At 41.9% G+C, this 24,385-nt stretch overlaps 1 protein-coding gene, 1 long non-coding RNA gene and 1 pseudogene across 5 annotated transcripts in view; all 3 read left to right on the top strand.

Annotated features, from left to right (window-relative positions):
- Positions 1-14,442, top strand: part of LOC130705723 (uncharacterized) — a 93,990-nt gene extending 79,548 nt beyond the window's left edge. Inside the window, exon 6 of the long non-coding RNA XR_009006101.1 lies at positions 13,309-14,442. This is a non-coding gene — a long non-coding RNA (uncharacterized LOC130705723). The remainder of the gene's footprint in view (positions 1-13,308) is intronic.
- LOC114236000 (U6atac minor spliceosomal RNA) lies at positions 11,383-11,492 on the top strand (annotated as a pseudogene).
- A 456-nt stretch (positions 14,443-14,898) lies between the features above and the next one.
- Positions 14,899-24,385, top strand: part of ZNF19 (zinc finger protein 19) — a 29,885-nt gene continuing 20,398 nt past the window's right edge. Inside the window, exons 1-3 of one of the 4 annotated variants that reach the window (XM_057534319.1) lie at positions 14,899-17,588; positions 19,992-20,145; positions 22,638-22,702. In XM_057534319.1, the coding sequence (XP_057390302.1) occupies positions 22,670-22,702 (33 nt within the window). In that variant the 5' untranslated portion in view covers positions 14,899-17,588; positions 19,992-20,145; positions 22,638-22,669. The other 3 variants (XM_057534320.1, XM_057534322.1, XM_057534321.1) reach the window with 3 other exon arrangements.

Below are 24,385 nucleotides of genomic sequence, written 5' to 3'. Positions count from 1 at the left end.
TCTCTAATGATTAGTGATGTTGAGCATCCTTTCATGTGTTTGTTGGCAATCTGTGTATCCTCTTGGAGAAATGTCTATTTAGATCTTCTGCCCATTTTTGGATTGGGTTGTTTGTTTTTTTTTTTGATATTGAGCTGCATGAGCTGCTTGTATATTTTGGAGATTAATCCTTTGTCAGTTGCTTCATTTGCAAATATTTTCTCCCATTCTGAGGGTTGTCTTTTCATTTTGTTTATGGTTTCCTTTGCTGTGCAAAAGCTTTTAAGTTTCATTAGGTCCCGTTTGTTTTTTTTTTGTTTTTATTTCCATTTCTCTAGGAGGTGGGTCAAAAAGGATCTTGCTGTGATTTATGTCATAGAGTGTTCTTCCTATGTTTTCCTCTAAGAGTTTTATAGTGTCTGGTCTTACATTTAGATCTTTAATCCATTTTGAGTTTATTTTTGTGTATGGTGTTAGGAAGTGTTCTAATTTCATTCTCTTACATGTAGCTGTCCAGTTTTCCCAGCACCACTTGTTGAAGAGGCTGTCTTTTCTCCATTGTATATTCTTGCCTTCTTTATCAAAGATAAGGTGACCATATGTGCGTGGGTTTATCTCTGGGTTTTCTATCCTGTTCCATTGATCTACATTTCTGTTCTTTTTTTTTTTTTTTTTAATAAAGCAGATCACCCCCCTCTTTCATCTTCTGATTTTTAAAAAATATTTATTTTTTTATTTTTGGCTTTGTTGGGTCTTTGTTGCTGTGTGTGGGCTTTCCCTAGTTGCGGAGAGAGAAGGCTATTCTTCCTTGCGGTGCGCGGGCTTCTTATTGCAGTGGCTCCTCTCATTGTGGAGCACGGACTCTAGGCACGCAGGCTTCAGTAGTTGTGGCACACTGGCTTAGTTGCTCCTCAGCATGTGGGATCTTCCTGGACCAGGAATCAAACCCGTGTTCCCTGAATTGGCCAGCAGATTCTTAACCACTGCACCACCAGGGAAGCCCCTAAGCTGTTGTGTTTCTGAAGTTCTTGCTCAGACTGTGCCACTGTTCTCCAGCAGCATCATGCTATGGCCCCGAGGCTTTGGGAGAATTCGTCTGAGGAATCATTCTACCTTCTCAAAGGGCAGAACTGCAATTTTAAAAACTTCCCTCTCAGTGGGGTGGTTTGAGAGTCTGTGCAGACTGAAACTACAACTAGAAAACCAAATCTAAAATAAAAAGAAAAGAAAAATCTTCTTTCTCTGCTATTTACTAAATTAGCCCTCCTCTATTTTTTTTTAACATCTTTATTGGAGTATAATTTCTTTACAGTGTTGTGTTAGTTTCTGCTGTATAACAAAGTGAGTCAGCTATAGGCATATGTATGTCCCCATATCCCCTCCCTCTTGCGTCTCCCTCCCACCCTCCTTATCCCACCCGTCTAGGTGGTCGCAAAGCACTGAGCTGATCTCCCTGTGCTGTGCGGCTGCTTCCCACTAGCTATCAGTTTTACATTTGGTAGTGTATATATTTCAGTGTTACTCTCTCACTTCGTCCCACCTTACCCTTCCCCCTCGCCATGTCCTCACGTCCATTCTCTACGTCTGTGTCTTTATTCCTGTCCTGCCCCTAGGTTCATCAGAACCTTTTTTTTTTTTTTAGATTTCATATATATGTGTTCCGTACAGTATTTGTTTTTCTCTTTCTGACTTACTTCACTCTGTATGAGAGACTCTGGGTCCATCCACCTCACTACAAATAACTCAATTTCGTTTCTTTTTATTAGCCCTCTTCTATTTTGAAGACATCATTATAAATGCACAACTTCCAAGCCTATATGATGAAATTTGAATGCCAGAGTTAGCTAGCCCCTTGCACATAGTGAGCTTTTTCCATGCTTATTTGTTAGTTTGACATGACAGCCAGAAGAGACCTTCAACTGTGCCGAATTGTGGTTCTCACAGACTGAGTGGGAATGCTAAGGGAAGGACATTTTTGTGTCAGGCTGGAGGAGAGTGAGGAAATGAGGAGGGATCTGCACAAAGTTGTGCCTAGGCAGGGATCTGTGAAAGTAGCAGGAGAGTCTCAGGACCCCATGTCTACCCTAGGACAGCAAGCTGTACAATTGGCAATATCCTCTGTATAGATCAATAGTTAGTTCTTTGAGGACAAGAACAGCACCTTAGTCTATATCTTTATATGTTTCCTAACCCAGAACCTGGCTCATAGTAGGTACACACAGGATGTTTGCTGAATGGGAAAGTACACTGGTGACACTCTGACCCATGATGACTGTCTCCTTGGTGGGAATTAGGAAGTAGACATCCTGGTCGCTGGTCCTGATTCTCGCTCATTCCTGTCCGTCTCAGTCTGACATCCTCCAGCAGCTCTTCATTACCCCCACCACTGTGTTCCTAAGTCCCAGCTTAAACATAAAATATCCCCTATATCCTTGATCATTATTTCTAGAGCATTCCCTCTACTTCCATTATATTTCTATTACCTTCGACCTACACATAGCCATGGCCATGCTTAGGACCTTAGAATCACATCCAACACTTTGTAGTAAAGAAGAATTCGAGAGACTGTTGAATTTTTTGTTGATAGACCATTACCACAGATGTCTGTAGATTTATTGGGTGTTATTCCTTTTATTCCTTGCCTCTAAAGAAGGTCCTTCCAAGCTCCTGTGCAGACGGTATAAAGCAGGGTTGATGGAGTTTGAGAGCCAGGTGGGAGAATAGATCTGGGGGGGTGGGGGAGGAGGAGTTGAGGCATTGTGGTGTTTCTCGGTACAGTTTGCAGACTTTCATTCATCTCCTTGTTCTAAATCCACTGCTTCAATCTGGCCCTCTGTAATTTTTTTTCCCCCAGAGAATAAACCTCCTGTGTTACAGGGTTTGGGGGAAGAAATCTCTGGGCTGTATACATGGGGATGGGATCTATAGGTCCAGTTGTCCCTATACCTCTTCCCTCTTTCCTCTTCCCTGTGTCTTGTGTCTGCTGTGTGAAGTGTGACGCCTGATTCCTGAGCCTTTCTGCTGGGTGAATCAGTTTGTGGTATTATCCACGTGTCCTAGCCACCCTCCTCCCCACTCTTGTCACATGCAAGGCTTCTGGTTTTCTCTGGTTACCACTTCTTTCTCTCTTTCCATCTGCTCACGCTGTGTTGACATCTCTCATCGGTTTTCATCTCCTTTCTCATTCTCTTGTCCTTGTAAATCCTTATCCTTGTTGTACTTTTAGTGTCATGTTATGGGATTCCAGGAATTCTTGTGTTCAGTCCACCCTTATTTAATAAGCAACTACTCTTTAAGGTCATCAGTTCCACACAATGTAATACTCTGTAGTTGTTAGATGGAATAACATAGCTACATGTCTGAACCTGTGGAGTGGGCAATATAGAGAGTTAAATGAAAAAGCAAGTTGCAGGGAATTCCCTGCCGGTCCAGTGGTGAGGACTCCGCGCTTTCACTGCCGTAGTCCGGGTTCAATCCCTGGTTGGGGAACTAAGATCCCGCAAGCCGCATGGCATGGCCAAAAAAAAAAAGCAAGTTGCAGTTGGTATGTATAATATGATACCATTTTTGTTTAAAAATTGTTTATATTATATATATACACACATACACATGCAAATATCATATATATAATATAAAATATATTCTCCTTAGTATTATCTGAGACAGTGTAAATATCAGAATAGGGACTTTCCTGGTGGTCCAGTGGTTAAGACTTTGCCTTCCAATGCAGGGGGTGCGGGTTTGATCCCTGGTCAGGGAGCTAAGATCCCACGTGCTTCCCGGCCAAAAAATCAAAACATAGAACAGAAGCAATATTGTAACAAATTCAATAAAGATGTTAAAAATGGTCCACATCAAAAAAAAATCTAAAAAAAAAAAAAGAATATATAGAGCTATTTTCATTTGGCAAAAATATTTAAAACGGTTTAGCTTAAAAGTCTAGGCAATCTGGTGAATGTAAAAATTTACTTTGGGGGCTATGGAGCCAGGAAGCACCATTCGTGTTGTGTTCTATGTGAACAGTGCCCCTGAAGTTGTGCAACTGCAGTGGCCCTTCCTGGAGTTCCCCCCAAAGAAGCTGTCACCTCCCAGAGCAGTGGCAATGATTAGCTAGCTTGCTTCCCCCATGTGTGACTCCTAATGGCCAATTTCCCAGGATGTGACTGTTTGTAGTTAATGATCCTTCTGATCTACACCAGCGAGGCCAACTCATAAGTAGGTGAATAATAAGCAGCAAAACTTATATTTGTGGAGATGTCCATTCTAGCATGTTGTGGGAAACTTAGGTTCCTCCTTACGAAAGCAACCAACTCTTCCTCCTTCCAACCACCTTCAACCTCCAACCCAACTCATGATCCATTGAGAAGATGTGGAAATTTTCCAGTTGAAACTCAATGGCACAGGGTTGAAAGCAATTTAGCCACTTATGCAAATGTTCTCTAGCAACATGTTTCTAGCTTTTTTCCCTCAAACTTAGCTGCATAATGGAATCACCTGGGAAGATTTTAACTCCCATGCCAATGGGAAGACTTTGAAAAAGAATAGATACATGGTTATGTAAACTGAATCACTTTGCTGTACACCTGAAACTAACACAACATTGTTAATCAACTATGCTCCAATATAAAATAAAATTTTTTTAATTGATAAAAAAACTCCCACGCGCAGGGTGAACACATATCTAGAGAGTCAAATCTTTAATGAGGTTTCTCAGCATTGGCCATATTGACATTTGGGACCAGACATTCTTTACCGTGGAGGCCTTTCTCTTTCTCTGCATTGTGGGATGTTTAGCACCATCCCTGGGCTCTACCCACTAGATACCAGTCGCACCCTCTCCCAGTTGTAACAACCAAAAGACATTGCTAAGTGTTTCCTGGTGGAAGGAGCAAATCACCCAATTGAAAATCATTGCTTTGGGGGCAAGACCCAGGCATCATAGTTTAAAAAAATCTTCCCAGGTGATTCCAACGTGCATTCCAGTTTAAGAGCTGTGATCTGATGGAATTTACTTTGGGAAGCGTATCCTGGTGGAAAGTCCCAGGAGTTTTGGAGTGGGTTTTTATAAACTGTGATTTAATATTGATTCAGTAAAAATGAGTATCTTCTGAGCCAGATGAGCAGTTCCATTCATCGTATCTAGTAAGCATCTGTTTCTTTCTGTTAAGGGGACTTTCGAAAACAGAGGCTGTGAACATCATGAGAGGTTAGCAAAGCCAGCTGAGCATGTAACTTAACAAGGAATCTTTACAGTGAGCTAATGAAAGGGACCTGAGGTAATGAAAGGTCTAAACAACACTCGAGGACCATCGGGGGGTACCTTATTGGTGCCAAGATAGTACCTACCATTGAATGGAGGTCCCTTGCGGGCCAGGGTCTTGTGCTAGGGGATCTGTTTACATGTTATCAAATAAGAAGACATCTAAGTTAATACTAACAGTAGTAATAATAATAATGAATGGGGCTGGCTGAAGAAGTAGGTATGTCAGTACTTTTGAAACATGCTTTAAACCTAACTGGTGCGCATAAGCATTTACACATTTCTAGCATGCTCCTCAGTCCCACTGTGGCAGGAGCTGTAAGTTGGTTCACACAACACCCTTTCCATTTTCTTTCTATTGTGGAAGCCAAAAAGCTAAAAACTTGCCTTCCAAATTCCTTTGCTGTTGGGAGTAGCCATGTGGCATAATTCTGGCCATTAAGAATGCAAGCCGGCCATTGTGGAGCAATTATACTCCAATAAAGATGTTTAAAAAAAAAAAATGCAAGCTGGAAAAAAAAAGAATGCAAGCCAGGACTTCCCTGCTGGTCCAGTGGTTAAGAATCCGCCTTCCAATGCAGGGTACGTGGGTTCAATCCCTGGTTGGGGAACTAAGATCCCACATGCCGAGGGGCAACTGAGTCTGCATGCTACAACTAGAGAGCCCGCATGCTGTAACTACAGAGCTCACGTGCTCTGGAGCCTGCACGCCACAACTAGAGAGAGAAAACCCGCACACCACAACTAGAGAGAAGCCCACGTGCCGCAACGAAAGATCCCCTGTGCCACAACTTAGACCCAACGCAGCCAAAGTTAAAAATAAATAAATAAATATTTTTTAAAAAAGAATGCAAGCCTATGAGGACAGGGAGTTTTGTCTATTTCGTTCTCTGCTGGTCAAAATTCACCACGTTGTACACCCTAAAAATGTCCAATTTGGGTGGGAGGATAGGACAGATGTTTAAGGCTACAAATTTGCAACAAGTAGTAAATAAGTCCCAGAGTAGTCCCAGTGTAGTGAATATAGACAACAATATTCATCAGACTTGCTAAGAGACTAGAACTTAATTGTTACAGCCACTAAAAAGAAAGGATAATTATGTAATGTGGAAGAGGAACAAATCATCACTACAATGGCAATCATATGACAATATATAAATGTATCAAATTAGCACGTTGTACACCTTAAGTTTACACAATGTTATGTCAAATATATTTCAATTAAAAAAATTTAAATGTCCAGTCTATTGTACATCAATTTTACTTCAACAGTGTGAAAAATAAAAGAGCAATTGTTAAGAAAATTAAAAGGCAAGTTAGAAATTGGAAAAAAACAAAAACAAATCTCTTGGCCCTGCAGGAAGCCAAGGTGAGAATCCTGAGGCGAAAGGAGGCACCAAGACTCTCTCTCTGAATTTCAGGTCAATTGCAAGGCTGAGATTTACCCAGTTAACACTAGATGTCACCATTGTGCTGTGAAAAATGTAGCTGACATTCAGGTGTTCTATTTAATATTCAGGACCGAGGGAAGCCTTCAAGTGTTTGAAATTGTTCATTTCTCCCCTCTTCTGATCCCAGTATATGATTACTGTGGCCTTATTAAAACTCCCTGAACCTTGATTTTCTCATGCGTGTGATCCATTCCGCATCCCTTGAGCCGGGTAGTGCTTGAGGCCGTCCAAGCTCGAAGGGAGACACCAGGGAGGGTGCCGGCCTCAAAGCTCCTGGTGGAGGGCCTCCCCGTGCAGTGGTTCCCACCTCTGGGTCTCTGCCTCGGACCTGCGCTAGCTTCCCCAACCCCGACCCCTCTGTCGGAGGCCACACAGCTGCAAGCTCCACTACTGCAGCCTGAGCTGGAAAGAGAGCAGCCTGGGGATGGGGAGCTCAAGGGAAGTGTGTGCAGATGGCACTGCCCTGCATGAGAGGGAAAGAGGCGAGGAGGCCGTGCAGAGTTTTAGAATGAGGAAACCTCCTGGCCCTGAGAGACAGAACAGCCCCCTGGGTTCTGTCACTGAAAGCTGAGGCTTTAACCAAGGCTGTGGACGTGTCGTTTTGGAGCGTCCAAACCCAGCGGTTTGGTACACCACATGTAACACAGAAGTTATTGTTCCCCAAAGTCTTTAATGATTCCTGGGCTTTGGCAAGAAATATCAGGAAAACACATATTGTATATGGAATATAGGAAAATGATTAGTGAGACCTCACTAATATTTTAATTTGTTGCATTAGTAATTTAGAAATTTCTGTTTAGGATAGTGTACTTCATGAGTATATGGGGTCTTGTCCTCAGTGAAAAGAACAAGGGCTCTCCAGGTAATTAGAAACAGAAGCTCTCTGGTTTGTGAGGGATGTCTAGGTAAAGGCAATCTCCTTATTCACAGGCTTATTTACCCTTGCATTTATGGAAAGTAGCCCAATCATCTAGGCAGAGTATGTTTCATACATTTCCTGTATTGATGCATTTAAGAATATTTTAACCAACTTACATTTATTGTGATAAATTTTGGTCTGACATCTGTCATCTTGAATGCTTTTAGTTTTTAATGATTACTTGTGTCCTATTTTGTCCCTTTTGCTTTCTTTGCTCTTTTATCAATTTCTGTTAAAAATTTTTTGATGTGGACCATTTTTAAAATCTTTATTGAATTTGTTACAATATTGCTTCTGTTTTATGTTTTTTGGCCTCAAGGCATGTGGGATTTTAGCTCCCTGACCAGGGATTGAACCTGCACCCCCTGAATTGGAAGGTGAAGTTTTTAACCACTGGACTGCCAGGGAAGTCCCGCTCTTTTCTCAATTTTTTAAAAGATATTTCTCCTGGTTTTATTCTACTAGTGGAACTATTGAGATTTTTTTAAAGTTCTTTAAAATACTTCAGGTGTAGAAAAATTAAGAGAATAACCATCACCCATGTACCTCCCCTCAGCTTTATCGTATCTGACCATTTTGTCATGGCTGTTCCATGTGTTTTTTAGAACTAAAGCATTACAGATGGAACTGAAGTCCCCTGTATACATCTTTTTTTTTTTTAAAGGAATTCCTTTATTTTTATTATTTATTTATTTATTTATTTATTTTTGGCTGTGTTGGGTCTTCGTTTCTGTGCAAGGGCTTTCTCTAGTTGCGGCAAGCGGGGGCCACTCTTCATCACGGTGCGCGGGCCTCTCACTATCGCGGCCTCTCTTGTTGCGGAGCACAAGCTCCAGATGCGCAGGCTCAGTAGTTGTGGCTCACGGGCCCAGTTGCTCCTTGGCATGTGGGATCTTCCCAGACCAGGGCTCGAACCCGTGTCCCCTGCATTAGCAGGCAGATTCTCAACCACTGCGCCACCAGGGAAGCCCTATACATCTTTTGAATTGCATTTATCTCTCTGTGGTTCCAGAGGTGGTTACCATATGAATTTGGTGTTATTCATGCTCATAGATGCTTTTAAACTTGTTATATATGGTTATTTCCATAAACATCATAACATTATTTTACATGTTTTGAATGTATATAAATAGTATACTTGATGTTTTCTTCTGCAGCTTACTTTTTTTTAAATTTTTAATTTAATTTTTATTTTATATTGGAGTAGAGTTGATCTACAGTGTTGTGTTAGCTTCAGGTGTAGAGCAAAGTGATTCAGTTATACATATACATATATCCATTCTTTTTCAGATTCTTTTCCCATATAGATTATTACAGAGTATTGAGTAGAGTTCCCTGTGCTATACAGTAGGCCCTTGTAGATGATCTATTTTTTTTTAACATCTTTATTGGAGTATAATTGCTTTACAATGGTGTGTTAGTTTCTGCTTTATAACAAAGTGAATCAGTTATACATATACATATGTCCCCATATCTCTTCCCTCTTGCATCTCCCTCCCTCCCACCCTTCCTATCCCACCACTCTAGGTGGTCACAAAGCACCGAGCTGATCTCCCTGTGCTATGCAGCTGCTTCCCACTAGCTATCTATTTTACGTTTGGTAGTGTATATATGTCCATGCCACTCTCTCACTCTATCCCAGCTTACCCTTCCCCCTCCCTGTATCCTCAAGTCCATTCTCTAGTAGGTCTGCATCTTTATTCCCGTCTTGCCCCTAGGTTCTTCTGACCATTTTTTTTTTTCTTTTTTTTAGATTCCATATATATGTGTTAGCATACGGTATTTGTTTTTCTCTTTCTGACTTACTTCAGTCTGTATGACAGACTCTAGGTCCATCCACCTCACTACAAATCACTCAATTTCGTTTCTTTTTATGGCTGAGTAACATTCCATTGTATATATGTGCCACATCTTCTTTATCCATTCATCTGTGGATGGACACTTAGGTTGCTTAGCCATGTCCTGGCTATTGTAAATAGAGCTGCAATGAACACTGTGGTACATGACTCTTTTTTTTCTTTTTCTTTTTTTTAGGCTGCTTTGGGTCTTCGTTGCTGCGCACGGGCTTTCTCTAGTTGCGGCGAGCGGGAGCGACTCTTCATTGCGGTGCACGGGCTTCTCATTGCAGTGGCTTCTCTTGTTGCAGAGCACAGGCTCTAGGCATGTGGGCTTCAGTAGTTGTGGCTCACGGGCTTAGTTGCTCCACGGCATGTGGGATCTTCCCGGACCAGGGCTCGAACCCGTGTCCCCTGAATGGGCAGGTGGATTCTTAACCACTGCACCACCAGGGAAGTCCCTGCACATTCATTCTTGACTGTGCAGTGATCTATGACATATTTCCTACTTCTGTAACCACCCTGCAAGGTGATCTCCCTGCTATGGAATGCTGCTGACCAAACAAGCAAGTTCTTAGAAATAATTACACTTCAGACGGATTTCCCTCGTGGCGCAGTGGTTAAGAATCTGCCTGCCAACGCAGGGGACACGGGTTCGAGCCCTGGTCCAGGACGATTCCACTTGCTGCGGAGCAACTAAGCCTGTGCGCCACAACTACTGAGCCTGCACTCTAGAGCCCGCGGGCCACAACTATTGAAGCCCGCGTGCCTAGAGCCCATGCTCCACAACAAGAGAAGCCACTGCAATGAGAAGCTGGTGCACTGCAATGAAGAGTAGCCCCCACTCGCCACAACTAGAGAAAGCCCACGCACAGCAACGAAGACCCAACGCAGCCAAAAATTAAATAAATAAATAAATTTATTTTTTTTAAAAAGGATATATTTTTTAAAATAGATCTTTATTGGAGTATAATTGCTTCACAATACTGTGTTAGTTTCTGTTGTAAGAATGGATATTTCTGATAAACCCTGAGGCTGTGAGCCACGTGGCAGAGCAGTTCTCCTGGGTTCCCTTACCCAGCTGCTCTCTGCCTGGGCGCCCCCTTCCCGATAAAGTCTTTTGCTTTGTCAGCAAAAAAAAAAAAAAAAAAAGAATGGATATTTCTGGGTCTCTCCTTCAAGCATTCATTCTTCTGACTTTCTTAGTTAGCATTCAAAAGCATAGGGCTTAGGACTGAAAACCTAACAAGATTTTCTTTTCTCTACTTTTGTGCTGTTATGGTAGTCACTAGCTACATGTGCTTATTAAAGCTCTTAAACTCTTAAGCACTTGAAGTGGGGCTGATTCAGATTGAGAGATGCTGTAAGTACCAGAGTTTGAAGACCTAGTATAAAAAAATGTAATTGAGGGGACTTACCTTGCAGTTCAGTGGTTAAGACTCCGCGCTTCCACTGCAGGGGGCGTGGGTTCCATCCCTGGTCAGGGAACTAAGATCCTACATGCCACGCTGCACAGCCAAAAAAAAAAAGTAAAAAGTAAAAAAATGTAAATGACCTCATTAATAATCTTTATGTTGATTTCATGTTGAAATAAAATTTTGGATATATTGGGTTAAATAAAATATATTATTTAAATATATTAAATATATTACATGAAATGTATTATTAAAATTAATTTTGCCATTTTCTTTTTACTTTTTTAATGTGGATACCAGAAAATTTAAATTACATATGTAGCTTGCATTTATGGCTCACATTATATTTCTTTGGACATCCCTCTTCTACTACAGAGCATATCCTTAAGCCCCCTTACTTAGCCATCCGTGCATAAATGTTGTTGGTGCATGTGGAAAGTCTAGAACACAGAGTTTATGGCCAACCTGAAGAGTTCTGTCCTAGGGAACTTACTGCATGGGAACAGAGAATGAGAGAGCAGTCGTGTTGTATGAAAGGAGAGAAGGTTAGCACTCCCCTTGACCAGGATGGAAGAGGCCCTCGGGCCTGACAACACGTATTCAGAAAATGAGAGAGCAGTCAAATGAGAGTGTGGAGCAGGAGCAGTGACCCCACCACGGTGCCTTTGCCATAGTGACAGAGTTCCATAATGGGCTCTGTTTTAGAAATACTAACTCAAAATAGTATGTAATTTGATTGGACTGAGAAGAAAATGAAGGCATAAACCCCTGTTCCCTTGGCATTATATTGCAATTAATAACTTTGGAGGCCTACACAAGTTTGGGGACAGGGTGATGTAGGGATGAAAAGGATTGTGAGAAATGTCCTGGTACCACTGACAGAGCTTAGTAAAAGTGTCAGTGAGTTGGGTAACGTAGGGGAGTCCTGATATAAAAACAGTTTTTATGGTAGATGACACTAGACTTAATGCCACAAAGTTTGAGTTTCTTTGGGACACCCACCTCCCTGGGTATAGCAGACTGTTGAGAATGCAGCTCTGTAATCTTGGGGAGAGGTCAGGTCTGGAATTGTACACTTATTTTTGAGCCAGAATAATTTTATTATTGCAGTGCATGAGTTGTATGCCTATTTATACAGAGTAACAAACAATTATTCAATCATTTATTTATCATACTTATTTAGTGTCTACTATGTGCCAGGTATTGTTCAAGACACCCAAGATAGCAGGAAAGAAAACAAAGTCCCTGCTCTCATGGAGCTTATGTTCTAGTGGTTTAAGATCAAGGTCAGCTAATTTGTAAAGAAAAGGAAAAATAAAGCAGGTGTTCAGCACATAGTTTTATTTTGCAAAAGATATAAAAAGCTAATATTTTAGAATACAAATTAACAAAAGTGTACAAATTGATAAAGATCAACACTTGAATATAAAATTTATTTTTTTAACAACTCAAAAATTTAGAAATACTGGTTAAATTTTGTGACTTCCCTGGTGGTGCAGTGGTAAAGAATCCACCCTACAATGCAGGGGACATGGATGGGTTTGATCCCTGGTCAGGGAACTAAGATCCCACATGCCGCGGGGTAACTGAGCCCACTCGCTGCAACTACTGAGCTCGCACGCCTCAGCTAGAGAGCCTGCGTGCCAGAAACTACAGAGCCCACGCGCTGTGGAGCCTGCACGCCACAACTAAAGAGAAAACCCGCACACTGCAATGAAGAACCCGTGCGCCACTAGGAAAGATCCCGCATGCCTCAACGAAGCCCTGCGGGCTGCAACTAAGACCCGATGCAGCCAAAAATAAATTAATTAAATAAATAAATTAATAAATAATTTAAAATACAAATAAAAATATTGATTAAGTTTAAACTAACTTAGTTAAAATATCATCCAGTTTTTGGAAATACGAATGCCATCGGACAATCTGTTACTATTTGTTTCTCACCTTAGGTTTTCATTTTCTTCAATGTGAAAAGGGGCACTGGGAAGTCTCCTGGGTCTTGAAGCAAGCTATGCTCTTTCCCTTCCAAGTATCCAGCATACACTTTTGAGTCTGACAACAGCACATAGACTCGATAGTTTTTAACCATTTTAGGGTATTCACTCAACTCTTGTAAGCCATCAGGGAATGCCTCTTCCACCTTGAGCATTTCAGGCATTTAAGTACTATGAAGTCACAAATTATTAGGGATATGTATCCTATGTAGGTCTGGAAAAGCTAATGTAATGACCTGGCTTCAAAATCTAATTTCTTGTAACACAGCTACTATTTTCTGCCTCTGTCACATTTGGCACTTCCATTTTGATAGCTTCATATTTCTGGCAGGCCACATGGAGGTTGGAATCTCTAAAGACCTTATAATTTCAGTGCTCTGTTGTTTCTGATACAATTCTCATGTGTCACATGTCACAATTCTCATGTGACATGTGTTTTTCATTTCCTATGTCAGATGCTGAGACCAACATTGACAACAAGCCCACATCAACACAGGGAATTTCTGAAGAAAGGGAGGTGATGATATCATGTAGACTGCCGAAGAGTTTCTCAAGAACCTGACTTTCCAGAAACATGTGAACTGGAGAAGCACCAGGAAATCCCCACAGTGAAAAACATTAAAAGAAAGGATGAGAGAATCCACTATGCAAGGAAACCCTTCGGATGTGAGGAGTGTGGGAGATACTTCATCTTTTTTTCTTACTATATTCGACACCAGAGAGTCCACACTGGAGAGAAACTCTATCCACATGAGGAGTGTGGGAAATCCTTCAATGGCAATTCTTCATTAATTCAGCATCAGAGAATCCACACTGGAGAGAAACCCTATCAGTGTGAGGGGTGTGGAAGAGCCTTTAATAACAGTGAAAGTCTGATCAGGCATCAGAGAGTCCACAGTGGGGACAGACCCAATCTCTGCAAGAGGTGTGGAAATGGCTTCCCCAGTAGTTCTGAACCTTGTTATACATCACAGAATCCAGACGAGAGAGAAACCCTATGAATGTAATGAGTGCGGCAAAGCTTTTGCTGTTAAGTCAACATTAAGTCGGCATCAGAGAATCCACAGTGGAGAAAAACCATATGGGTGTAGCAAGTGTGGGAAAACATTTAGGACTTCCTCCCAGCTACATCATCTTGGGTATGCCCACCCTAGAAAGAAGCCTGTCCTGGACCTTGGTTCTTTTGGCCTCCCAGCATTTTTTACCCCATTTTCATGGTAATTACTGCCCTACTTTTTGGGAAAATACCACTCTGCCCCAACACAACAGTTCATGTGGTTTGGGTGAGGCTCTATTCCCTACTGCAAAGGTGGAACATGTAGCCTAGTCTGGCCCATCTGTACTGTTCCTTCCACCCACCACAATGGTGGGTTCAGGCGACCCAAATTCATCCAATCAGAATGGACCCTTTGACTGTGCAAAACCTACCACGAAGTGACATTCTTTTCTGCTGGACGTGGATGTTAGCCTTGACCCACGTGAAGGCTGAGAAGAAAGCCAGCCCTGCAAACAGAGATGGAGAGAACTAAACTTGCCTCTGGATTTTTCAGTGATGTAAATCAAAAAATTAAATTCTTTGCTTAAATAGTCTTAAGTTGGGATTTCTTTCACTTGTAACAGAATCCTTACTGATATTGAGCCATTTCAATGTCTCATATGTTTCAAAACCTTCAGAGTTAACATAAACTTGATTTAGCTTCATTGAATCCACACTATGAAGAAACCTTTCATGTGAGTGATGTATTGGAAAAGATGTAGCTATGATTCTGATGGTTCATACAGAGGCAACCACTCAAGTGTTGTGAATGTGGGAAAGCCTTTAACCCTCGATTAAGCCAGGTCAACATTCAGGCATCCTAAATGGTTTGAAGTTACAGCAATTTAAGCACATTAATGAAAATTTCAAGTTATTATAAAACAAAATCTCCATCGAATATTCTGTAGGGTAGATGAATGTATTAATTAGAAAAAAATTTTTTAAAGTATTTATTTCCTACTCAGTTTCTAATAGAAGTGGATGCTGAATTTTATCTTATTTTAGATTGTTAAAGATGATATTTCTTTTTTGACCTATTTATATAGTTAATTATATTAATGTTTTTCCTAATATTGAGTCATACTTATGTTCTCATAATCTTAGTTGGGTATAGTGTTGTTAAGTTTCTTTAAATGTTGCTGGATTATATTAATATGTTTAGGATATTAGCATCTATATTCATAAGTGTGATTGGCCTGTAATTTTTTTCACTCTTTGTCAAGATTTGGGACCTGAATTATACCACGTTGCTAAAAATAGTTAGGAGACTATTCTTCCTCTGTGCTTTGGAACAGTTTCAAAAGCCTAGCAATTATCTGTTCTTTGGAAATTTGAAAAAAGTTCACCTATAAAGCTGCCTGGACCAGTTGCTTTTGTTGGGGGTAGTGTAGAGCAGAGTAGAACTTTCACTACTTTAATAATTCCTTTCCTGGCATTGTCCATTACATTGTCTATTTCTTCTTGAATCAATGTTGGTAATTTATAATTTCCTACTGACTTTTATAAATCATTAGCTTAGCATTGTACCCAAGTTACTTTTCTTATTTTAAAAAATATTTTCAAATATGCCCCTTGTCATTCCTAAGTTTGTTTGTCTATAAAACCTATAGGAAGATTTTTATTACTCATATTTGCATGCAAAAGCTTGATATTATCATTATAATGCCCGGCATAGCATGTTTGCCCTGCTCTTTGATCTGGTTAGGGGGCTTTTACACCCAAGGAAATGGCTTTGGTTCTCAGTCTGAAGCAGGATTTTACAAATGCAGCACTATTGACATTTAGGACCTGATAATTTTTTTGCTGGACACTGTCCTGTGAGTTGTAGGATGTTTAGCCTACCCACTGGCCTCTACCCACTAGATACTATTTGTGATGTTCTCCCCTACCCTCATTCATAACAATCAAAATTGTTTCCACTGGTCTAAAGAGATACTGAGGATATGTTTTTGTAAAAATAAGGAGGAAGTTCTCTTCTTTGGATGCCTGTCAACCTGTGCCTTGTTACTTCCCATGCCACCTTGTACTGTCATCTACTGTCATGGCAGTTTTCAATTCCAGATTTAACCTGTTGTCTGAAATCTGGGCCTGAGAAAATGACTTCACCACTTCCTCTGTACTTGACAGCAATCTACCCCTGCCCGGGGAGGGGAATCATTTTTAGTAGTGGACTTATAATTCTGCCGAAACCAAAGTGATTCAGATGAAGAAATGGTTGAAGTCACTTGAGTTGAGGTTTGTTAGTTCCTGTTGTTGCTTCCCCAACAGAATACTAGTCTTTAATTTGCCATAGCTGTTCTTTAATAAATGCTAATAACCAGTAACATTTTGTGGCACTTATCTCTGCTAGGTGCTCCACAATGCGGTAACTTACTAACTCCCAACAGCCTTTGAAGTACTGTTATCTTGTTTCAATTAGGAAAGTGAGGAACAGAGAGGTTAAGTAGGTTGCCCAAAGATACAGCTAGTAAATGGAAGAGCAGAGATTCAAACCCAGGCAGTCTGGCTTCAGAGCCCATGCTCTAACTGTCACAGAGTGATGCCCTAAAGGCTGGATGCAAGATCTGTAACAAATGTAATTCAGTGACAGAAAAGACACATTTGAGGTGACTTTGGTATGCTCTTTGTGAATGGAAGACACTGGGGATCAGGTCAAGGCAAAGGGAGGCTGTATATTGGCTTTGGAGAAAAGAAGGCGGTGAATGGGTTGAGATAAAACAGTGAGGCATATCTAGTACAGAGTGGCTCATTGTGTGTTTGACAGTCTCAAAACTGCTGTTGTCAGGGAGGTAGCATGTGCAGAAGTTGAAAATACAGCTCTAAGAGGCAGAGGACCTGGTTCCTAGATTACCCAGTAAGGCTTAGTGGCTGCATGGCACTGGCATTTTTGTTGCTACAACTATTTGAAAGTAGTACCTTCATAGTAAGTGCCTGAGCTGGACCCCCAATGTGTCTTTTATCTCTAACGTACCGGAGTAGCTCCATCTTCCTGAACTTGAGTATCTAGCAGATTATCCATGATATGTGACCTAGGTACCACTGCTGGAGTCCCCCTCTAACTGACTTACTGTCTTTGGATCAGGCTTGGTTAGGTTCAAGCGCACATAATTGAAAATCCAAAATAATAGAGCTTAAAATAAGACTGGAGTTGATTTTTCCTTTTTTTAAAAGAGATCTGGGGACTTCCCTGGTGGTGCAGTGGTTGGAAATCTGCCTGCCAATGCAGGGGACACGGATTCGAGCCCTGCTCTGGGAAGATCCCACACGCCGCGGCAGCTAAGCCCATGCGCCACACCTACTGAGCCCACGTGCCACAACTACTGAAGCCCACGCGCCTAGAGCCTGTGCTCCGCAACAAGAGAAGCCACCGCAATAAGAAGCCCGGGCACCGCAATGAAGAGTAGTCCCCCCCCTTGCCTCAACTAGAGAAAGCCGGCGTGCAGCAATGAAGACCCAAGGCAGCCAAAAAATTAATTAATTAATTAAAAAATATATGTAAAAAAATAAAAGAGATCTGGAGATAGGCAGCTGCACACTGGCAGCGGGAATCCTGCCTCCTTCCAGTTCACCGCACTGCCATCCATCAGATGGGGCAATATCCTCATAGTCTAAAGCAACAGCTAGAGCTCCAGCCATTCCAGGATGCAGGATGGAAGAAAAGAAGAAGAGCATGTCAACTTCCTTTCAAGGAAATATCCTGTAAGTACTGAGAACACTTCCACTTCACTGTGCAGAACTTAGTCCTGGGAGACCCACAGACTTACAAGGATGGCAAGAAATGTCCTTGGGTGAGAGACAAGGTGCCAACCCCTGATGCATTTTTCTGTTACTAAATAAGAGGGACAAATAGATGTTTGTACAGGCAACTAGCAGCCTCTGACACTGCCAACATGTCTTAACTTTATATGTCTAAAGTAGTTTGCATGTACTGCCATAACAAATACCACAGACTGTGAGGCTTAAACAATGGAAATTTATTTTCTCACAATTCTGGGGGCTGGAAGTTCAAAATCAAGGTGTTAGCAGGTTTGATTTCTCCTGAGGCCTTTTTCCTTGGCTTGCAGAAGGGCAGGAGGGGCAGTCATAGGAGACAACACAGGACATGAAGAGGTAATCAGTGCCACTGGGCATTATGGCAAGGTTGGTGGCAAGTGGGTACAAACATGTACAGGGAGGCCATGCGAGATGCCTCTGAAGGCACCACGTCCATCTGCCGGGGATGCTGGGCTGTAGCTTGAGCAGCCCCATGTTGAGGTATCCATTACAGGGTTCAGGCATCAGATGTGTGGGCAGACAGGATTAACACATCTGTAGAAATCATACTGCCCATACTTTCTCATCAAAGATGTAGATTTGTTGCAATTAGATTTTTTATCCACCTGGAATTTATTTTAGTGATGGTGTGAAGTAAGAATCTTATTTTTCTATTGGGATATCCAAATGTTCCAGCATAATTTATTGAAAAATCCCTCCTTTCTCCACTGCTTTTTTTCAGCTCTGTTAAATGATTGACATGCAATTGAATCAGCTTATTGATTTCTACAAAGGTCTTGCTGGGATTTTGATTGGCTTGCTTTGAATATATAGAGCAATTTGGGGGATAACTGACATCTTAATAATGTTGAGTTTTTCAATCAATGAACACAGTATCTCAATTTATTAGGTATACATTCATCTCTTTTGTCATTATTTTATAGTTTCAGCATGCATATCTTGTACATATTTTGTTAAGCATTAAGTATTTCATGTTTTTTATGCTGTTATAAATGGTACTGTTTTTAAAAATTTATTAAGGTTGCAGGAAATTTTATTGCTGGAAATTTTGGTTTCCAACAATTGATCTTTTTTGCACCTTTAACTCTGTGACCTTGAAGCCACACAACTGAGTTTGGGACTTGACCCACTGTCTTTTAATAAAAATCACACACCTTGTCTCAGGACCTACTGAAGTTTAGGTGCTTTATGTCTCTGCGCGGAAGGAATTCAGCGAGAGGCGAAGTAGATTTATTGAGAGAAATACACACTCCACAGAGAGAGTATGGGCCATCTCAGCAGGCGAGAGGCCCTGAAATATGGGGTGGTTAGTTTTTAATGGGCTGGGTAATTTCATAGGCTAATGACTGGGAGTATTATTTCAACTATCTTGGAGAAGGGGGTGGGGATTTCCAGGAGTTGGGCCACCGCCCACTTTTTGGCCTTTTAGGGTTAGCCTTGGAACTGTCATGGCACCTGCGGGTGTGTCATTAGCATATGCCAGTGTGTTACAATGAGCGTATAATGAGACGCAAGGTTTACAGGAAGTTGAATCTTCTGCTATCTTGGACCTAGTTGGTTTTTTTTTTTTTTTTCCTTCCCACTCTGTGAGGCATGCGGAATCTTAGCTCCCCCACCAGGGGTCAAACCCATGCCCCCTGCAATGGGGGCATAGAGTCTCAACCACTGGCCGGTCAGGTAAGTCCGGACCTAGTTGGTTCTAACCAGTTTATGTCGTATCCTCAACGGCTGTCATTCCTTTAAAGGTTGTGCCTTGCCCCCTTCCCTCCTGTTTCAACCTTGCTAAACTCACTGTTAGTTCTAGAAGTTCTGTAGATTCTTTGGGATTTTTTTTGTGTAGACAATCATGTCCTCTGCAAATAGTAACAGTTTTATTTCTTTATTTCCAATCTCTATGCCTTTTATTTCTTTTTCTGGCCTTCTTGCACTTGCTAGGACTCCCAGGAGGATGTTGAATAGTAGTGGGAAGAGATGACATACCTGCCTTGTTGCCAACCTTACAGGGAAGGCGTTCTCTCACCATTAAGTATGTTTTCAGCAGCAAGGAGATAATCACATCAAATGTAGTCAGTATAGGTACTGCAACAAAACATTAGGTTAACTTTACTTTTTTTGTCAGCCAAGGCAAAAGTGACCATGCATGATACTTAAGTTCCACTATAACTTCATCAATTGCAATGTGATATAAAAACATCTATGATTTCTATTGCTGACAAAGTCGCAAGGCACTGCTGATACTACTGTGGTTTTTGCCAACTTATAATTGAAGGAAATGCTAAGTTTCAGCTAGAGGTTAGCTTAAACAAGGATAAGCTTTTTCTATTCTAGGTCCGCGGTTAAAAACGTACGCCAGGGGGAGGAAAGCCAGAGTCCACAGAGACGTGCGTTCTGGCTTCCTAGAGAGGAAGCTCGTGAAGCTTGGGCGCCGCAGCCGACGTAGTGACGCACTTCCGGTCACGCCGTACATTGCGCCTTTCCTGAGGTGAGTGTTGGGGGTTTGCGGCCGCAGCAAAGGTGGTGGGGTCTCGCTCTTCACTCCCCTGGAGAAGGGTGTCGCCTTAGTCCCTGATGCCGAGGTGGAGGGAGTCGGGCGGCGCCACCGGATCCGGGGAGCGAGGGCGCCCGCCGGGCAGTCCAGCCCGCCCTGGCGCCTTTTCCCCAGCCCGCTGCGGCCGCCTTAGGAAATGGAGGCTGGGTATGGAAAGGAGGCGCCCTTTGACCCAACACAGCCGCAGCCTCCCCTGTTCCCTGGGCCAACAGCTACTTACTGAGCAGCGAAATGCCAGTTGCTCTTGTAGGTTCCCAGGATGTAGCTGCGAATGAGACGGCCGTGGGCCCCTCCCCCAGGGAGCTTTCAGTTTAATGGAAAGCCCCCCATTAATCCAGTGCGATCGTTTCACTCCACCTGCTCCGAACCCTGTAGTTGCAGTCTGTTGCTTTTAGGTTGAAGATGAAGTCCTTGACGTGCAGAGGCCATGCGGGACTTGGCCTCTTGCAACTTCTTCACCCTCGTGTTCAGCACACTTCCCTTGGCTATGCTACAGTCTTCTTGGACTTTCATTTCGAGAACCTGTCTTTGCACATGCTGTTACTTTCGGAAAGATTTTTCTTTCAGCCTAGTTAATTCCTATTCTTTTTTTTTTTTTTTCTGCAAAATGAAAAAGTAGTATAATTCAATTGTCAACAAATATATCCAAAATTATACATTCAAGTAAGTATTGTCCTCTTAAAAACTTAGTGAGAAATACATGAAGAGTAGGGTTGGGGATTATTATTTAGTTATTGCAATAATCTAGCTGGGGTTTCAAACACCATTCTGAGTTCTGGAACTATTTTTTAAATTTGCAATATACTTTAAGGATAAGCAACTATGAAAGAAATCAGTATACTTTTACAATGTCTTTGATTTTATTAATTCCTATTCTTAAGCCTCCCCATCTAGGATAAATTCTCCCTGGCACTAATCACGATTGTGGTCTTAAAGCTAACTGAGAATCTTTGATTTCTTTAGTCTAAGCACCATGATGGAAGAGATCAAACCTTTCTCTCTCCACTGTTATCTCCTGTGTCTCACGCTTGGCCTGGAATGAAATAAATATGTGATAAATGTTTGTGGGATGAAGAAAACATACATCAGTGTATTATCTCAAACTGGGAGAGGTGGTATACAAGAAAGGGAATACAGTGCTAGTGGAGTGTGTAACCCAGGGCCCCCGACCTGATCTGTGGAGACAGGCAGTGATCTGAAGGGTGAGCAGGCAGTTACCTAGATGAAGAGAGGTCAGGCTGCTGGAGAGTATTGCACACAGAGACTGTCAGTTCCAAAGGTTCTAAGGTTGGAGAAGAGTGGTTCATGCAGAGGAACAGTAGGTACAAAGATCCTGAATTAGCACAGTAGAGAAACTGAAAGAAGACCAGTGTGGCTAAACTAATAGAAAGCAGGAGGGTGGCACAAGATGAGGCTAGCAGGAAATTGCAGCATGCAATGAGTTTCGGAAGATGCTGGCTTTTTGGTAGAATATGACTGATTAACAAGAATGCAAAGTGTCTGTAGGGGATGATATAATTAAAGTAATAACCCAGACCTTTTGGCATGTTGTGTGGCCTCTTCAGGGTCCTTTGCTAATTTGTTTCTGGTTATCACTGGGTGTAGAGTGGGGTGATGATCAAAAAAGATGCCTGCCCCAAGATCCAAGAAAAGGAAACCCTACTCTAAGATTCTTTTTCTGATTTTTTGGGGGCTACTTTTACCTATTTTTCCATATTAACCTTAGAATCACTTTATCAAGTTCTAAAAAAAAAAAAAAATCCTGTTGGAATTACTATTGGAAGCACTTTGATGTAGTTATTAAAAGCTTGGCCTCTAGAATCTGGCTTACCTGGTTTGGGATCCAAGTTCATCCATCCACTAGGTGGATAGAGCTTGGTTTCCACTGGGTGACTGACCTTGGTAGAGAAAATTATTGTCTTAGACTTGTTTTCTTATTTGGAAAAAAGAAAAGGTTCAAAGGATTATTGTGGAGATTGAATGAGAGAATATGTATTTTTCCTCCAAAAACATATTTCCATTTTTTTTTACCTTTTATGTTTCTCAGTAAAATTTTATTTTTAAAAATGAAGGTCTGGATTTCCTCTTGTTAGGGTTTGCTTTGAGTTTTCTGGTGTCTTTTGCTTGTTTTGCTCTTTGTGTATTCATGTTCCCCTGTACTCATGTCTTAGGACAGGCAGCATTGCATGATGTTGGTGAGTACAGCCTATGGTGCTGAGGGCAAGTTACTTACTTTTCAAATTCTCAGTTTCTTCAGAATTCAAACTTCATGGCATAGTGTGGATTAAAAGAGGAAATATTCATACACCAGTTACCCAGTGGCATTTAGTAAATGATTGCTACTGTTACTGGCAAGTTTGTTGTTTTAAAGGAGAGCCTTTGTCTGGGTCGGGCTCACTCGTGTTTCTCTTTGCTTCTTCCCTCAGCTCCTGCCCTTCATTGAGAGGAAGCCCAGGTGATGGCTGTCGTGCCCCTGAGAGCCTGGCACCAGGTGAGCTGTGATTCCCTCAGGTCAGCCTTGGAGAGATCTGAGTTGAAGGAAATGGGGGATGAGAGAGATGATTCCGGCAAAAGTCTTAGAGCCAAAGCAGTAGGAAAACCCTTGTTGATTCTCTTCAGTAGGACTGGGTGCCAGGGAAAGCTGATGATGAGGGATTGAACAGCCAGAAGCCCAGCAAGTGATGGCTGGAGAGAGTGTCCTGGGCAGCAGAAGCCTAGGCTCCTGCACTCTGAGGATCTCTGTTGAGCTAGATGGTTCCCAGGTTCACTGGTTCCTCCTACAGAGGGACCTGTGAGAATGAAGGACTCAGGCTGGTGCTGTAGGTATTGATTACACAGTGAGAGTAATCGAGATTAGCGAGGTCACAAGGTTCTTGGGAAGTAGGGGCAGAGCAATGGCAGGAAGAAGACAAGAAAAGGTGGGCTTGTCCCATTTATTAAAGAAGTTGGCTTCAGAATCAGGGAAAATATATTTTCCTTGAGGTCAGTGCTGTTGGCTAATCAAGGCAGGGGGCTATAATAGGAAAAATCTGCACTAGGACAGAACACCTGAAGTGAGGGATCCCATAAAGCCTCAGTGGCTTTGTGGCCTTGAGCCAGTCACTTAACCTCTTTGCACCTGAACTTCATCTGTGAGGTGAACGTTAAGTACCTTACATTTGTGGGACAGGGAAATTGATTTCTTGAGTTGATTTCACTTTTTGAGACTGATGAGTTGCTGGGTGTTCCTTAACCATTTCCTTCTTCCTGGGACTTATTTATCCAGTAACTTAGCATCTATGAACTATATCCTAAGTCCCAATCCTGGATTTCTGGTGTCTGGCAGGTCCTTCTGCCTACTATCTCACAAAGACATTGTCTTTCTTGTTGCTCCCGTCCTCTTCTGGTCTTCTGTAAGTTGTTAGTGAGTTATTGGTATCACCGTGTCGCAATCCTGACCACTCAGTTTTTAGGTTGCTGAGTAATTGTTGACTCTCTTCCCCCTTGATACCACTTTCAGAGAGTTACCAAGTCTCATTGCTTCTGCCTACTATCTCTTCCACTTGTCCCATCTTTTATATTGCCCTCATTCAGGGTTTGTCATTCCTTTTCTGGGATTTTGTTTGCAGAGTTTCCCAGCTAGTTTCTCTGTGTACAGTCTTGTGCTTTCCCATCACCAACTGTTACCTGATAGAGCTTGGTTTCCTGAGCTCGGATTTTATCCTGTAGTCCAGGGTTCTCAGACTTCAGTGTGCGTCAGAATCACCTGGAGGGCTATGGAAGCACAAATTGCTTTCGGATGGGGCCTGTGAATTTGCCTTTGCAACAAGTTCCTAGGTGATCCTGCTGCTGCTCTGGGGAACCACACTTGGAGAACCACTGTTGTAGTTAGTGGTGACTCATTCAAGGAAGTCATTCAGTTGACTGAGTCAGTTTGTCATTTTAAGTTGTTGATTGTATGGCTGGCTGAGGATGGATTCAGAACAGGACAGGCCTGGAATTGGAGTTAAGTATCCCCAGCCCATACTACTGTACTGATTGTACCATAGTGAAGAGGAGTCAGATTCCAGAAACATTTAGACAATAAAATTGGCAGGATTTGATTACTGACTATTTATCGGAAATGAGTAGTGACTAGGGCAAGTTAGTCTAGTATGAATTTCAATTTTCTAACTTAGGAGACTGAGATGAAATT

This window comes from Balaenoptera acutorostrata, chromosome 19 (assembly GCF_949987535.1).
Source record: "Balaenoptera acutorostrata chromosome 19, mBalAcu1.1, whole genome shotgun sequence".
In the NCBI taxonomy this organism is placed as follows: Eukaryota; Metazoa; Chordata; class Mammalia; order Artiodactyla; family Balaenopteridae; genus Balaenoptera; species Balaenoptera acutorostrata.
The sequence above is the reverse complement of the archived record's forward strand: the minus strand, read 5'-3'. Positions and strand labels throughout refer to the sequence as shown.